The sequence below is a fragment of the Oreochromis aureus genome, linkage group 13 (assembly GCF_013358895.1).
Source record: "Oreochromis aureus strain Israel breed Guangdong linkage group 13, ZZ_aureus, whole genome shotgun sequence".
NCBI lineage: Eukaryota > Metazoa > Chordata > Actinopteri > Cichliformes > Cichlidae > Oreochromis > Oreochromis aureus.
In genome coordinates, this window is record NC_052954.1 from 18905104 (window position 1) to 18923529 (window position 18426).

Here is an 18426-nt window from a genome sequence, read left to right on the forward strand (position 1 = left end):
GCCTAATCCCAGCCTTTCAGGTGGAAGGTTTTACTTATCTCATCAGTAATAAAGGTGATCTAAATATGTTTCCCCTCACAATCCTAAAAGAATTAACTGAGGAGTCAATAATACATTATTATAGCCTTTATTTAGCCTGCCCCACAAACCAAACAAAAGTGTCCCACCTGAAAAAGCCCAGAGCGGAGAGGGGGTCAATGAATGGCGTCACGTGACATTTGAATTCGTGGCTTGTAAACACCAACAGCACCCAGGAACATGCAAATAAATGTGTGGCGTGTTCACGGAAACACACCCTGAAAATCTCCCTCTCCCTCCCTCCCTCTCCCCCTCTCTCTCTCTCTCCTCGAGCAGAAGGCGCATCCTATAGGCTAATCAGGTGGTACTTTCAGTCCAGCCTCGGTATCCTCCTCCTGCTGCCGACAGTCGGTGTGCGCGAGGTGTTTTTGTTTGTCCGCTACCATGGTGGGAAATACGGATATCGTGTGCCTTCTCGTCCCGCTGGTGATGCTGGCGGGGTCAACCCTTCAAACCGAAGTGAAGAGCGTCAAAGAGGCGGAAAAGACGGGGAATTTCATGGAAGACGAGCAGTGGCTGTCCACCATTTCACAGTACAGCCGCAAGATCAAGCACTGGAATCGCTTCAGAGATGTAAGTGTTGATTGGGAGATGCGCTGTAATGCGGTATGAGATGCGCTGATGGGGAAACACGCACTCCACATTTCGGAAGTGTACCCTAATAGTTATTATCACACACTTTCGAAGCGGGTTAAAGCACAGAAACTTGGTGCTGGGTGTTTTAACACATACAAATGTTTCAAAATGTGAAAAATACATAAAAAATTAAGCACTATAACGTCTATTTTACACAGTAGGGCTTTTATACTAGAATGAAATGGGAAATATATATAAGTGACAAAACATGGTATTGTTTATTATATTGAATTTGGGTGATTTTATAACTATTGATTCAGTAAACTTCCACAATAGAACCCAAGAAAAAAAAGCCACATTTGCAAGCACAGTCCATAGAGTATCGACTGCTGTTCTTCCTACTTTTCGCTTATGAGCCCTTTGCTCATTCTAAGCAATTAAGTTTCAGCCCCACTTGCACAGAGGCATAAACCTATTCCATCACACTGACCTGACTACTGGTTGCCCCAGATGTGCTACCAGACGTGTTCCGAGAGATTTCACAAACATGGGAATTTAGCAATTAGAGCAGAGCCAGCAGTGATTGATTGATGAGCATTTTCACCTACTAAACACACTAAACTGGGCTGCAGGGATTGATTAAAGCTCTCAGAGCACTGTGATATATTGCCATGTCTGGGGCTGCATAGCCATAGTTTTGCCTTCCTTTGCTTCTCTTTGAAATGATTAGTAATGATCCCAACAGGATTTGGGCAATAGTGCAGTTGGATTAGGTTCCATATGACTCCTGTTAATTGGGTTTTAATTGATCCTATGTGGTAACTGCACTGAATGATAGGTATCATTAATGGATCTGAAATGTGAGCGGTTTGCTTCAGCTTGAGCATCTGTTGTGAGAACAATGGCTTATCTGTTCTGGAAGAAAAGATGAGCCTTTCGAAGTAATAACCTTTCCCGGAGAGATTGCGGTGTCATTTCTGATCCTCCTCCTTAAAACACGGGTCTTGGGTCCCCGGAGAGGACGTGAACGTGTGTGAAAACTGTCAGCATCCCCTCTCGGGGACGGATTAGTTTGACTGTGATTACTTAAAGAGTGCGTCCTCTGGAACTGTACTTAGGGAAGTAATGAAATTGTGGGCATGGAAAGATTAAGTCAGAATTATGGTGGGATTATAACTCACTGGTCGTGGCTCCATATTTGATGCAGAATTTTTGTTACAGCAGCGATGTCATTATGAATTCGGCACTTCGTGATTATCTATGCAGAAACATCACTTTTCACAAATATGACAGGAATTTGAGGAGTATCCCAAGATATAAACAGTTTGGTCAACGATAGAGCTTCTAATATAAAGATGTCACTTTCTCTGCTCCCCCTTTTCCCTTAATTTAACGTCAAAGCTGCTGTGCAACACAAACGGCCCCTACTTTTACACACTGAATCGCTTTCATGATCATTATTCTCGAGGGTGATTGTCTCAGTGTGTTAGTGCATATGCGTGAATGCATACAGGCATACAGATGTGCTCTTGATTTTGGGAAGTCTTTCCGCCCATGTGCGTGGCAGTGTCTTTGTTAATGATGATGATGACAGGAGAAAACATCAGAGAAAGTAACCAGTGAACATCCAGAGGGAATCGCCAGTAGAAACCGCTTTGATTTCAGCTTGCTGCTGTAGCAACTGCAGTCTCTGGATGGAGCACGTATCACTGGGAATTTGATGACTCTATCCACTCACCAGTCTTGCTTCAGGGTGCGGGAATAAATGGAAAATTCTTTTATTAGGGTTTCTCAGTAATTAAAACTGTAAACGTCCACAGCTGAAATACAAATTTCGCAACCAAATAGTGCTGGGGTTTTTCTTAATAGTTGCCCCATGATGGTCTTTGAGTTAAAAAAAGACAAAAACTGGAGCAGTTCAGTCCCTGGGAATATTTTGGTTAATGTATAAATGACTGCCAATGACACAGTTATAGGTATTGAGATTACGCAAACTGACTTGCACAGTCCTCCGAGAGCCGAATGCTGAATATTAATCCAACACTGGAAAGCAATAATCAAAGCAGCACAACATGAAAGAGGAGCTCCTTCACTCTTGCTTTGGCATGTACGGAAATGCACACAGATGCACACCAAACCTCCCCCCACGAAAACACACTGAATACATACGCTGCAGAAAATGCACCGTAAATATTTTATATTTATTCTTTTGCAGGTTTTTAAAAGCAGGATCAGGATAAGAGGCTCTTTCACTTCCAATAAAAACGGCTCCCACCCTTCAATCTATTTGGCATCCGAGGCAGAAAGATTTAACAGATACAGTCAACAAATAATAGAATGGGATACCTTCAATCCTTTAATCTGACAGGTGCACTCAACATTTCATTCCACTAATGCACCAAATCCTGGAAAAAACTATAAGACAAACATGGGAACAGGGAAGACAATCATGGTAACTGGGTGCAGATTTGTTACATTACCTCAAACATGAACAACTTTTGTCATTTTCTCAATTTTATGAAGAATTTGTCACTTTTTAGCTTAAATGACAATCGATTAAGGGTTACACTTACATTTCTCACATTTTTATATCAGACAAAGACAACTTGAGTACATACGAAAGGCAATTTTTAAGGGAAAAAAGCTATCCAAACATAATCCTACTGAAGTAATTGCCCCATCTTGTTACACTATTAATTAACCGTGATTAACCACATATTGAAAGCTGAGTTCAAGTTTTCTCACCACACCCAGGCTTGATTACTGCCAGACCTGTTGAATTAAGAAATACCCTAAATAGGACTTGTCTGACAAAGTGAAGCAGTCTAAAATCAACATGCCATGCTACAATCTAAAGAAACTCCAGAACAGGTGAGAAACAAGTCATTGACATCAGTCACTGTGGAAATGGTTGCATAGCCATTTCTAAGGCTTTGGGACTCCACCGAACACGGTCACAGCCATTATACACAAATGGAGAAAACTTGGAACGGCGGTGAACCTTCCCAGGAGTCGCCGTCCAACCTAAATCACTCCCAAGAGTACATCAACCACTTATCCAGAAGGTCACAAAAGAACTCAGAACATCTAAAGAAATGTAGGAGTCACTTGTCTCAGTTAAGGTCAGAGTTCATGATTCAACAATAAGAAAGAGACTGGGCAAACATCCATGGGAGATTTTCAAGGAGAAAACCACTGCTGATGAAAAAGCTTGCAAAGACTCATCTCACATTTTACAAAAACCATCTTGATGATATCCAAGACTTTGGGGGAAATATTCTATGAACTGACAAGACGAAAGCTGGAACTTTTTTGGAAGGTTTGAGTCCCGTTACATCTGGCATAAAACTAGCACAGGATCTTATAAAAAGAGCGTCATACCAACAGTCAAACATGGTAGTGGTAGTGTGATGGTCTGGGGCTGCTTTGCTGTTTCAGAATGACTTGCCATAATTGATGGAACCAAGAAATTTGCTTTCTTCCACAAAAATCCTGAAGAAGAATGTCGGACCATCAATCTGTCCCCTGAATCTCAAACACATTCGGGTTATGTAGCAGGAAAATGATCTAGAACACACTTTAAAAAACAAAACAAATGAAGGTTATGGAGTGACCGAGTCAAAGTCTGATCTGATCTTTGGCGTGACCTTGAACAAGTCATTTATATTTGAAAATCCTTCAGTGTGGCTGAATTAAAACAACACTGCAAAGAAGAGTGGGCCAACATTCCTCCACAGTGATGTGAAAGACTCATTGGCAGCTATCACAAACACATGATTGCAGTTCTTGTTGCCAAGGATGGCACAATCAGTTATTAGGTTTAGCGCGCAATCACTTTTTTCACACAGGGCCAAGCAGGTTTGAATAGCTTTTATCTCTTAATGAATGAAATAATCATCTAAAAACTTCATTTTGTATTTACTCAGGTTATCTTTTTCTAAGACTAAAATTTGTTTGATGATCTAAAACATTTAAATCTGATAAATATCCCCCAAGGAAAGATCAGGAAAGAGCCAAATACTTTTTCACAGCACTATGTATAGACAGTGTACTAAATGATGGGAGTCTGCTGTAATTTTGTGCATTGCAGATCTACTTTTATGCTATGAAAGCAGATCAACAGTAGATTCCATTTTATTCTCAACTTACCTTGTAAAAAATAATAGCGTCCATGAAATCACACGGCCATGAAAGTGTTCTGGTCCTTTATTTCTGTTGAAGTAATATGAACATATATATGTGTCTAGAAATTGATGATAATAAAGAGTAAGCAATTCAACTTTATACCGAAGGATGCTCTTCATTGTTAGCCTCAGTCAAATATGGCAGCATGTACTTGTCAGAAATAGCTCAGTGTTTAAAACTGGATTTTTCTGTGTACTGTATATATTTTTTGTGCTTTCTCCCTTCCTATCCTGCACTGTCTGCGCCCTAAATCCTTATCTTAAAAACATGCACGTCTCCAGTCAGGCATTTCAGGACCACCCAGTAGCAATCTTGCCTGCACCTGTTATCCATTCACTTCATTTTTAATGAACAGAAACTCATCGGCCTGCACAAAAACATCAGATCCCTCGTTGATGTCAGTGAATTAAATATGCAGAATGGTGGAAGCACTTGGAGTAGACTCTGACAGTTCTTATTGAGATGTGATGTTGTATTCTTTTGCTCCAAAACACTGGCAGGTTTACCTTTGCTACCTGTTCTCACCTGTCTGTTTTTAGTCTGTCATGCCATTTGTCTGGCTACAGTGCAGCAGAACTGTGGGCACACTCTCAGTTGCTTCTTTTATTATTTCACCATGGCATACAGAAATGATTGTGGATAAATCGTCTGTAACGCTGGAGCCAAACTCTCCATTAAAGGCTATCCAGACGAACAGTAAATTATCATCACTAGCCCGACGCTCAGTCTGTTATTCCCACTGCACATGCTGTCTGATGTTAAAATAGACTGCTACTGATGCATTAATGCTATGAATGATGATAGCGGCTTATCAGAAAACCATTAATCTATCTAGTCATGCTTTGTTCTGGCATGAGTCGGTGCTTATCGCTCACCAGATTCTCCGCGAGGCTGTAAGCATCCAAAGCTCTGAGGCAATGCACACGGAGTGCATCTTGATCGCCTCCAACTGTTTTGGGAGAGAGGGTCTGCTTGTTCAGAGTTTAGATAGAGTACTGGTGCACTGTGGGGTGTCTTGGCTGGTTACCAGAGGCCTAGGTGGGCTGTAATTGAGTAGAAGAAGAAAAAAAAAGAAATAGCCTTTCATCGTGCCAGGCTACAGCTGCTTCCTACAGTGGTACAATAGCCACAGCTGAAGGGAACAGGTGTCACAAAGACAAATTTGCTAAAGAGTTAAGAGGGTGATTAATTTCAATTTTCTTGGAAGATTCAGTTGTTTACAAAATGGAATAAGTGCATCACAATTCAGAAGTCTTCATACAGGTGTGACTAATGCCTGCTTAACAACACTTGGGGCTTTAAAACAGCCATTTTCCTTCCAGTTGCCAGCAATCCCTGCCTGCCTCGATTTCTAAGTGACCTTCTTCTGCATTTCCCACACCTAGTTTGGGAGTCTGTTTGCCAAACTTGCTGCAGGAAACACCTAATATCCCAAAAACGACCAATAAAGAGCTCTTTATGGGATACTGCCAGTGTCCTGAAGGTAGACGACAAAGTTAGTAAAGATCCCATTTACTGTTTTTTGGAGTTGTTTGGTTTTTCTCTGAGGTGATTTAAGTCGTGATTTGGTTAGAATTAAAATATCAGCCACGCATGATTATGCATGATCAGAGGAGATATGTTGTTAGGGGCAGTTTACCCCTGGTAGGGTCTTCCAAGGCAAATTGTTCCTGGGGGTGAGAAGACAGACTAAGAGTGATGATATCATAGAAAATAGAGGTACATGGCTATCCTGCCAGGAAATAGTTACTTGGGGCCCACCCTGCAGCCATGCCTGGCCACAAGGAGGTCTGGGCATCTCTGCTTATGCTGTTGCCCCCTTGACCCACACCTGGATAGAGCAAGATGGATGGATGGATTATCAATTGAAAAACACTCTAAATTAATTCTTATAGCATATCAGTATGACATGTTTATATGAATTCTGGTGCAAAACAGCGTTCTATATATAAATTTGTTTCATGAATCTCATTCGAAAAAGAACCGTGCAGCATTCTAAGACCCAGTGAGCCTTTTGAGGTTCTTTACAGCAGGTTCAGTGAATCTAACTTTGCCCCTTTTAAAGCTAACAATAACTTTAAGTGCCAGTAGCTGTCTCCACAGTAAATGCAGTTGGTCTTGAGCCAGGCTGATTCACAGCCAGTGTGAGATCAGGCCCTGTGGGTACAGGAGCGGATACAAAGGATTTTGATTAGCGCTGTGGAGAAATTGTTAGAAGTGGTTAGAAATAACTTTACGTATCCAGGTGTTTTAGCACCTGGGAAACCCTGAGAGGAAAAACTGTTTGTTGTAATCAAACTGAGAAAAACATCAACTCTACACACACACACACACACACACACACACACGCAAATATGTCATGTGCACATATAAATCCAGTGTATGGAGCTGCGATTCTTGTTTTGAAAGGAGGTTAGCAAGTCTGGTCCTTCAGATTTAAGTTTTAATTGATAAAGCAGCGTTCATTACACTCCTCTCTTTAAAACTAAAAACACATGAGCAAAAGAGCTTTGATGTAAAGTCAAATATAAACTCATAAGATTAGTTAATTTCCCACTTTATGACAACTGTATGGGCTGGGTATCTTTTTTTTAATATAAGCTGTTTAACTGTATTTAAGCACTAATTGTTTGAATAGTACTGTGGTTATTTAAGTCACTGAACAGAACCTTTTGTTTTTGATATGGATACAAATAATGTGGCTTGCTGTGAGGTTAATTGTACTAAGAGACTGATCAAAAAGTGTGAGGTCAGGTTTGTTTTTTGTTTGTTTTACTGAGGGAAAGACTATATAGTTTAGGCTAAGAATAATGAGCAGGTATTTGTATCAATATGACAAACCAAGCTGACTAGCTTTAACTAAAAATTAGCTCTCCACCCTCTTGAGCCCAGTATAGTAGTGGAGTTGTGTCAGGACAAGCAAGGCAAGCTGTGCTTGCCCAGTGGAATCTAAAGATTGACATTAATTCAAACATAACAAAGTGAAAGCAATCCCTCTCCTTTTAAACTGTGTTTTATCATAAAGCGTCTTACCTCTTTGCATTCATCCTTTACATTACTGTCATCATGTTGCCACAACTGTCTATTGTCACAAAAAGCAGGTTTGACATTGATTCCAATCCGTAGGGTGTCTTTCATGGGCATTTCAGTTTCTCATTAACAGAGGCATGAGCTTGCCAAGCTGAGAGGCCAGTAGCTTCTTTCTTGTTGTTTGTGCATGGTCTGTGAAGTCACAATAAAGCTGCCACTGTCTATGCTTTCACTGCACTGAGATCAGTTACTATATGTACGTTTGTGGAAACAGAGCTAGCATTAGTAAGTAAACTAGCTTCTGTGGTTATCTTGCCAACTATCTTGGCCAACATATGTGATGTAGAGGAGATGGAGTGTAATAATTCTTTTAGCGCATTAGCAAAGAAAGCTTCGATGATGGAGAAAAGAAATCAAATCTAATTTAATAAAACATGCAAGTTAATGTCAACCAGCACTATTAAATTAGCATCTCTTAGAAGTGACTTGGTAAAATGAGCGTACAAACTAACCAGCTGTTTTGCCAACACACTGTCTTCATTTTTCTGAATATTTTTAATCCCCCTGAAGATATAAACAGTTAACCATGTCCCACAGCCCGAAGCCTTTTATTTCAGCTGTCCTTTTATTTATTATGAATATATTTACTACACTTTTCAAAGTCATGGCCTGTTTTTCTGACCTGTTTTTCAGAGATATGTAATCCTTGCAGGGTAGCTAATAAAGAAATGTGATTTTATAGAATAGGGTGCATTACTAGAAATTAAACAGAAAAGTATTTAAAAGTAGCTCAATAAAAAAGCTTAATCATTTTCAGCATTAATATTGGCAGATATAACCTAATTTGGGAAGGTACTTTTATTTTTTATCACTATTTTGATCATTTATGTGCAGTTTGACAATAATAGAGTTTAGATGTGATTTTTATAGTGTTTTATTGTTATTATTATAATTATTATTATTATTGGCAAAAGGAATGGTTTAAAAAAATATCCACCACTTTTCAACTAATAGTGAATATTTAGTAATATATTAAATATTTATTTAACTATAAAAGTAATAACATTTTACAGTTTTTGTACAGAAAGGTGAATATATCCAGGAAGAGTGCAGCAAATTGCAGGAGACTGTCAGCATAGATTAAACAATAAAAGTCAAGCAGGGCAAACTGGTATGTTTTAATTTGGCCCAGTTTTTTCTTGATAAACAATGAACAAAGCAGTATGGTCATTTCTGGCTCCAAAAACAATATGGCAGTGGTTGTGTTGCCAGACATGATGCCTCAAAACTGTAGTCGACAAACTACTGGCTGATGATGTGGGGGCTACGTCCAGCTTTAATATAGAGACCATGAGTACTTGACATTTCATAATTTATTATTTTTGTGCAGATTAAGTTTGGAAGCAGTATTGTGCTTACGTAAGATGACATCAGCTTAACTGAGCAGTGAGTCACCAAGTAGACATTATTTATGTGCGAAATTAAGGACCTATCGCTTCACAACCGAATAAAAATGAACTTGATTTTGACTGATTGGGTCTGTGTTAATTCTATGCTTTAGGCAGGTCATAACCCTACATCGTAACATGATGTGTACCTCCCGAGAAAGACAACAACTCATCGCTGTTGAAACAGTCCACATGTGCATAGCTGGTGACAGCGGTTAGATCATAGAGTCCACATAGATTGACCACAAAATTCAGGGTTAGTCTCTGGTGGAAATTAAGAATTTTGGGGGGCTTCTGAATATCTTGATCTGTCTGCCTGTCAGTATTTGAAACACCAAAAAGAAGAGCTTGTTGGTCACAAGACCCATTTGTTTCAAGATAACATTTCAGCAAAGGGAACTTCAAGCAGACTTCAAGCTGAACCAAGGAAGCTTTGGTGCTAAAATTCGTAGGTCTTACCTACTGATTATGAATATTTATATGCTGAAATTTCTTAACAGTATCCAAAACAAGGAAAAAGGAATATATGTATGAATTTAAAAAAAATATGTATTTTAGTCAAAATAGGAATTTGTGAATTTTAGTAGGGTCTATGACTGAAATTGATAGACCCCCATATCTGCTTTTCCCACGAGATGAGCCAGGTTTCGGTCCTGTTGTGTTAACGTGGATGTGACTCTTGTCCGATTACACTGTTTTAGACTCCCCTGTCTCAGAACATCGGCCAATTCTTATCCCTTTTGAAACCCTTACCTAGGCAGCTTCATTGATTTTCCATTGTCGTATGAGCCTGTTTTTCAGTTGAGCTCTGTGTTTTCAGCAAAGTGTGAAGCTTCTTGCTGTGTGCACCAGATTCTCCTGTGAATTGCACACTGTTTTCTTATTCCCCACAGGGCCCTGAAAGGCACAAGGGCTGATTTTATTTATAGATAGTGAGTACAGGGCTGGCATGAGTGCACAGAGGTTTTGTGGACTAGGTGTGATTTTCATTTTGTTTGTTTTTTCATAACCGGATCTGTGCATGTCTGCATGCCTGTTGTGTCTATGCTTCATGTATTGCCAGACAACATGGATGATTAGTACTGCATGAAAATGTCTTTTCTAATTCAGCGTAGCCCGTCCTTTTAGTTTTTTGGGGGGGTTTTGTACATTTTAATGTGTATTCACTCAAATGGAAAAACCAATTTACCGTTTGTCTAATTAGATACAGTTTTCAGTCAGGCTTTGTATTTGACCTTTTATCCATTCTTTGCTCTCACAGTATTTCTGACGTCATTTGTCCCTACTTGAGCGTGGAGAGTGACATTAGAGCCTTTCTTGAATGAGAATTATGTATGATGCACAATGACCATATTAGTGAAGTACCTCACTGTTTAGTGCAGATGTAACTGAATGCTTTTTATCCACCACTTGCAGAGTGAAGGTGATTACTCATTCAGGAAACAGTAAGGAAGGGGGTTCATGTCTGTTTATTCGAGGTAGAATCTGTCCACATCTGCCTATATTTTTTGTGCTTTTCTTCGATATTAGTTGTATATAGACACAAATCTGTGCACCTTTACACTGCTCAAACGCTCGCACAGTAAACCGTAATGAAACGCACAAGAAAACCCTCAATGTTCTCAAGACTGAAACGACTCGACTCAAACCTGTCCAATCATTCTTTGTCTAGTGTTTTCTATTTGTGTCTTTTGGTTTGATGCCTCCCTCTTGTAAAATACATTTTTAAAATAGCACTAGTTCTGTTGGTACTTCTCTAAACACCCAGAGACTTGCTCTACAAATGCAGGTTTCAATTTTGCATCTTCAAAACCTTAAAAGCTTAAAAAAAAAAAACCCACAGAGAATAATTACAAAATAAATAAATAACAATAATAAACCATTTTGATTCACCACTCTATAAGATCTGTTGCCTCTGATTTTCTGTCCAGTCCATGGTAATTTGGCGTACCTCAGCCTTTTCTCCCTGTTCCCGGTCTTTGAGAACAGCTTCTTCCATCTTCTCGCTGCACACCATGCTGAGATATGCCAGGTTTTCAGCTAACAGGTCAGTGTTAAGTAGCTTAACAAACAAAAAACAACATTCATCTGAAAACGATCAAGTGCAAGGTCTGAACTGAAAATGAATAAAAAAGCAGCCAACGTCCAAAGATAAATTATGAAAGGCCTTCAAAAAGGCTGGAGAACTATTGCTCCAGACCACTTTTAAAAAATACAAGAAAGTTTGGCTCATCAGAAGCAAAATGAGAGGTGGATCAATACATTTGCACAGTACTGTAGATTATTACTTTGCCCTCTTGCACTCACCCACATTTTGACCATTGATTGAATTCTCAAAAAGTACTAAACTTCTTCTTTTACTTACCCAGTCTTTGGAGCACTCTTACATAAGCCTCTCTCTGTCCTGTAAGCGCACAAGCCTCTCAGCATTTGATGCCGTGCCTCTGCTCTGCCTCTGCTTTGCAGTCCTGTCTTGGTGCATGCAGAGATAGGAATCTGCAGGCTTGCTTCTCATGCCCTGTAACCAAACACGCATAAGATCAGAAGAAAGGGTATAGAATATGAATATTGTTGAGGGGGTTTTGTTTCATCTCTGGTATGTGATCCGTAAACTAAAGCCGAGAAGCATGTGAACAACAAGCAAGTTTTTATGAGGTAGGAGGAAGTGGTACAGTTCTGTATGTAGCATCATATATTAAATTTATATTGCCTTGAGGTTTTCTTCAGCAACCTCAAGGCAATATAATTGCATTTAGCAGATCTGGAGGGGGTTGTACAGCTGTTACCCAACCAAGTTTATATCAGTGTGCTTCCACAAAAATTTCATTGATAATAAATAAAACATCAGTGCATAAATATGGCTTATAAAGATTGCACTAGACGCCGCAAGCGTTATTTTCCAGCATTTTAAGGTGAAACTGGGTTGATTTTTTTGCTTGTCACTTAGCTAATTACTATTTCCACCAGACAGAAATTCTTATTGTACATTATGAGCTTCTTTGTGCCCTCATCCCTCAGTCCCTCTGACTTTGGGCATGAAGCCCATCTGTCTGTGAACTCTGAAGGAAGATTATGTTACATTAGTATGACCTTGGTGTAAAGTAAGCTTAAGAGTGAAGGTCCTGAAGGTCCAGGTAGCAGTCTGTTCACATCCTCACCAGCCTTGAGACTTTTACGATTACCCTTGAAGAAAAAGCATCAGCATCGATTCTTTTTCAGCAAGTGCAAAAAATGATTACACTAGTTAGTACTTAGGCATCACAGATGTATTTATATTCATGCACTGGTGGGTCTCCATTGGTCTGCCGTTGCAAGTGAAGCTGATTTGTTCATCCTGCACTTGAAGCTACCTGCAAAACAACAGTTACTGAAACAAAGTAAGGACGGACTTTGAGTCTTGAGTTTAATAGATGTGTTGTCAAAGCTAGGGCAATGATAGATGGCGTGTGTCTTCATGGGCAGAATACAATCTGTTTTATTAACACAATAAGCAACAATTACAGCCTATTACATTTGGTTTCACTGAGGTATTATCCTCATGATAATCAATATACTGCACTCAAACCACGTATTAGTACCAAACCGAGCTACCACGGCGATGTAGTTACATTTCTGGGATGGACCACATCAGGCTACAGCGCGCCGTAGATTTAACACGATGCTGTAAATTAAGCATCAGCAAGGCCAAATATTAAATCAGTTTTATTTTAAAAATGCATGGACAAAGATTATATTTTGTATTTTAAAGTTGACAATTTGTGGTTTTTTTATGATCTACATTCAGAATTTTTTTTGCTTAAAGAATTAGACATGTACTTACTTGCCACGATTAAACCAGAAACAGTCATCTGCTGTTTTTCAGGAAACAGGGACACAGAAATGAATATTTTGTATCAGCATAAATTATATGTTTGTAAGTGGCTCACATTTACACGTTTGTGTTTAGTATGCAACAGCTCTGAGGCACTTCACCTCCCTCACAAAAGGGTTTTGGCCGCTGTCATGCTTAAATAATTTTGTTATTGTGTGAATTGTGTGGCCCCTGGTCTCTTTTGATGTGGTGGATATGCCGGAGCTCTGTGAGGTTTAGCACGAATGTGATGAATCCACTGAAGGCCGATATTAACAGAAATTGCAGCAAAAGGTCAATAAAGCTCCATCCAGGCTTGTACGCATCTCCTCCAGAGAGTGTTATTACTGTATCCTTTGTTACTGATGAGCCCGTGATGCACTCTGCAGTTACCATGAACATACCCCTCAGGATAACCGTGGTGAGCAGAGTGCATCTGACAGCTGACATTTACCCGAAAACACTTGTCAGTCACAGGTGTGGGGGACATACACCCCCACATTCATTTCAAACGCTTTCTTGTTTGTTCTTTTCAATCCAGCAAACAAGCATGAGCTCAGTCTGTCAAGAGATCTTTGTGACTCTGTGCAGTTCCTCCCGAGTCGAACCCAATCTTTCGGCGGACAGGCTCACAGGGTTGTGATCCTCCCCCGACAGATATGAGGGATTGTGATCTGTCAATCAGTATTGTAGCCCGGCAGCAGGACGAACACTCTGCCGTGTTTGATGTGGAGGGTAAGCTTCCCCGCTCTGTTTAACAAGAGGAGATCTTTCTGATGTTATCAGTTAGATCACAGAGCTCCTGGATGCACCTGAGTGTTTTCATCTCTCTCTGCCTGCTACCTCTAATCACTTCTGTGTAAAAGCCAGCAGTGTTTTCATCAGAGTACTGGTCTGTGAATCATATTTGAGGTGATGTAATTTCTCCGCTGCGTGCCAAACTTGTCGTCTTGTTCCGCGTTTCATGCTCACTTTCAGTTTGCACTCAGGAGAATTTATTTTCCCCGAATACATTTTCTGCTGTCTCTCTTCTATGAAATCATTGATTTCCAGTCCTGTCAGCGCAGCAGGACAGTTTCCTCATCAGTCCTGGCAGAATCACAAATACAGAAAGGCTGCTAAATAATGCAGGAGCTGAAGCATCAATAAGAGAGGCATGGGAGGCATCGGATTAATGCCCAGGTTGTAAACTCTTTGATGTCTACCCTCTTAATGTGTGACTCCATCAGACCAGACAAGGTTAAACTGCATAACCAGCAATCGTCCATAAAGCTCATCTGTAGTGTTGAATTAAGACTCAGACACGAGCCAGGTTACTAAAGGAGGGGAAATAAGCTTGGCAGTGCAGCGAGGAGAGGATGAGCAGAGCATCTGAGCTGCACTCGGGTAGATTTTAAATCACAAGTGGAGGCTTTGCTAGTGATGAAAATACGTACCTCTCTGTATCGCAGCGGTGAGGGTCAAAAAAGACGATCCGGGCTTTCACGGCGGCTGCTTTTCTCGCATGTTGTGTTGGGATATATCACCTTCAGGGGAGCGGTTTGGCACGTTCTCCCAGTACAGTAAATGTTTACAGTTATGAGTCAGTCATCGCTAAGGAGGGGTGGTGGCTGATTGTAAATATCCTAAAATGACTCATATTTATTATTTCAGACATGGCAATATGCTCCAAACACTTGTTTTGCTAACATTAAACTATTTAACCGTGTGCCTGAAGTAATCTACAATAAGAACAACTTATCATACTGTGTGTCTAACAAAAGTAGAAGCTTTGCAGAATTTTACCGTTATTATGGCAGTCCTATTGTAATCTGTGTAAACGCCTTTTTGCTGTAAAGTATTATTCCGTTGTCACACAGGACTAAAGACCCACTGGCAAATGAGTGGCATCCCCTGATCACTAGGGAAAAATATGTATTCCCTGGCTGGTTGGCAAGTGGTGGCTGGAGGTTGCTGGCTGTCTCCAGATGAACACAAACAGTGTCCTCCATACACAAACTTCCTCGTGATAACCTGCCAAGTTAAATCCTCTAGGTATCTTGGTATTCATCTCAATTACCCTTTGAGTTGGAATGACCACACTGAAAATTTGAGTTCTCCTTTGCAGCAAAGGCTGTATTTTTTTTTTAACGCAGGCTGAAAGTCTCGGAGAACACACGACAACTCATGAAGTATGAGATGTTGTGGTTATGGCAGCTTCTGTGTACAGGCAAAATCAAAGCTGTTGCATCTGGTTCAGTCCATTTCTGAGCAGTCTGTACTCAGACAGACACAGAGGGTTCTGTCAGACATGTTGCATATCCTCCATCCTTAGTAGGAGCTCCTGCAGGCAGATGATGAAGAGCCCCAAAATACACGCTGAAATGTTTTAAAAATTCATTTTTCCCCATGTCAATCAAGATGTTAAATAACAATTTTTAAAAGTACAGTTAGTAATTTCTTCAGGTTATTTAGAAAATTGATGCATTCTCATAAACTTAGTATTAATCCATTAAAAATGCATAGGAGCAGGTAGATGCTGCCATGGTGTCCCGCCTAATGGTTCCCCCTAATCACATCTTATATATGTGGCTAGAGACTGGCCTCATATGTAGCACACCTTATAAGTTACTTTTAATTTAAGCATCACAAATAGTTCTTTCAAACTATAAATGACCATTTAACACCTGTACATCTATATTTTCGTCATCTCTTTGTCATTGTGTCTCTCTCCTCTCTTATTTCCACCTCTTCCTCTTCCTCATTACCTGAAGCCTCATCTCCTGAACTGAAGTCAGGGCTCTAACACATACAGACATGCAAAAACATGACTATTCACCTCCAATATTGTCACACTTACTTATTGTTAACAGGTTAAACATGCAATCTTCCCGTCTCCAGACAACTGGCTAAACAACAGCAACAGTAGCTGGATATAAGCTAACGTTAGTCTAGCTAGTGTTAGGCTTAAGCAAACTTTCCCTCTGATAAACATTTTTTTGTTTTCTTTTGTTTGACATTCTTACATTGTATTAGAGTTCATTCACTAAGCACCAGAGTCTAACAATATTAGATCCACTTAGAAGAAGGTTTCACTAACAGAGGCTAACAGAGGCTAACAGAGGCTAACAGCGGTAAAAACAGCAGCGCTTACCAGCAGAAAAGTTCAGGATATCCTCAACAACTCATTTCACAGTTTCACTGCTGCTTGGTGAGGAGTTGGCAAGTGTTTGCAGACTAGTCAGCATCTTCTGTGCAAACTATGAGGGGCTAAAGCAATCAAAGGGGGTTTCCAGTGCAACTGTCACCCAGAGACACCCAGGGACCACTTTATATTCTTGCATCTTTATTTCTCATTCAATTTCTTTGAGCTATTAGCTTTGCACTACACCACAAAGGGAATGCTGCTGTATTTATGATACTTGAACTCTGTCTCGATGTGATCAGTCCCTGCAGGAATCCTGGTAAAGTTTGTCTGTTGATAGCTAAACCGTGACACGGTTGTCAGTCATGCAAACATTGTAAATCACAAATCACAAATAAACATTTATATTCTGATGAGTCATGCCAGAAAAGAAATCCAGTATTATACTATAAAAATGTAAAGAGGCCTTCTTTTTCAGCGATTCAATGTACAAAATTTACTGTATTTACTGTATGTATTTTTACTGCAGTTTGTCACTGTGTATTTATATCAGGATGTTATTATATTGCATCAGGAAAGTGCTGACAGGTGTCCCAAACCTGAAGGTGAAACAGGTAGAAAACTGAAATGTCATATGTGCCACCAACTACAGGTTGAGACATCTGTCACCTTATGTTCTTATGATACTCATTACCCTTTTTTTTCCACCTTTTTCGCCTTGTTTAGGTTCGTGGTGAAGCAGTGTTGGGAAAATGTAATATTGCACCAGCCATCGTTCAGTTACATTTAGTGATAAGGTGAAACCACTTTTCTAATGTTGCTGGGCCTCTCTCAGTCAAATCTAATCTGATCTAATCTTCTAAATTTGTGGTAAATAAACAAAACTAAGCAACAAAAGACTTTGTTACATATATTATTATAAAATCAGGCTCTAAGGGATTTTAAAATGAACTTACAAAGTCTTTTTTGTGTCCTCACGATGTCTTGAATACAGCTTAATACGCTCTGTCCAAAATTGCACTTTTCTTCTTCACTAATATCGACTCTTTTCTCTCCTTTTGCTGTCATTTCACCAGGAAGTAGAGGTCAGTTCTCTTCACTTTTTGTACAGCTCTCTTATAGCCGCCTTTGTCCAGTGTCTTTTGCATTCATGAGTAATTTCCTTGTCTCTTTGTGTGTCTTTATCTTTGCCTCTCCATCCATCTTTTCTCCCTTTTTTGCAAAATCTCTTTCAATTTGCCCATTTTAATTAGAACGATTAATGTTCTAATTAAACGGGGGTAAAAAGGCAGAGCACTTAAAAGGCAGCTCACCCCTGATACCATATGTCTCGAATATAGGCAGAGTGTGCAGATTTGTGGAGCTCATTTCCATAAAGAATGTACAGCCACAGTCTCTGGTGTGACTCACTTAGCTAATTATCATGCCAGTGTACACATTATAATCAGTGTCCAGTGATAATGTAAACTACATCGCTTCTCCACTGTGATGATAGCAGTGTTCATGCTGTATTTTATAATATCAGCAGCACTGTGCATTCACTGTGAATTACCTGACTCTTTTGTCTTGGCAGCAGATGGTAAAGTAGTGTTTTCTTCCTCTTTCTGCAGGATGACTACGTGCGTACCTGGGATGAAAATCAAGGTTCTAATGACAGTAAGTTTCACAACATCTTGTTCCTTTCTGTGTGTGCTGCTGAGAGCTGCTGAACATAAAAGCGTTTTGTTGAATTTTGATAGCTTGCAAATGGCTCATAGAAGGTCCTAGAGGTTTTAGGATCAAGTTTCGCTTTCATAGATGCCTTAATTCTTGGCAGCATAGATTCACCAAGGTGCTGGAAACATTCCTCAGAGACCAGGATTGCCCCATGCTTTAATGTTGTTTATGCTAAATTCAGGTCCTATCATCAAAATGTTGCAGCACAAGTCAAGACTCATCAGACCGGGCAATGTTTTTGTCCGATTTTGATTAGCCTGCGTGAATCTTAGCCTCAGTTTCCTGTTCTTAGCTGACAGGAGGTGCACCCGGTGTGGCCACCACCTTCAAGATTTGATGTGTGTCTTCCAAGATGCTCTTCTACAAATGTTTATAATGAGTGATTAGTTAAGTTAGTGTTGCCTTTCTGTCAGCTTTTA

The 18426-nt window shown here is 39.9% G+C and overlaps 1 protein-coding gene across 2 annotated transcripts in view; it reads left to right on the top strand.

Annotated features, from left to right (window-relative positions):
• Positions 1 to 369: 369 nt before the first annotated feature.
• Positions 370 to 18426, top strand: part of spock2 (SPARC (osteonectin), cwcv and kazal like domains proteoglycan 2) — a 37337-nt gene continuing 19280 nt past the window's right edge. Inside the window, exons 1-3 of one of the 2 annotated variants that reach the window (XM_031735237.2) lie at positions 370 to 651; positions 17368 to 17376; positions 17902 to 17947. In XM_031735237.2, coding sequence (XP_031591097.1) covers positions 463 to 651; positions 17368 to 17376; positions 17902 to 17947 — 244 coding nt within the window. In that variant the 5' untranslated portion in view covers positions 370 to 462. The remainder of the gene's footprint in view (positions 652 to 17367; positions 17377 to 17901; positions 17948 to 18426) is intronic. The other variant, XM_031735238.2, reaches the window with a different exon arrangement.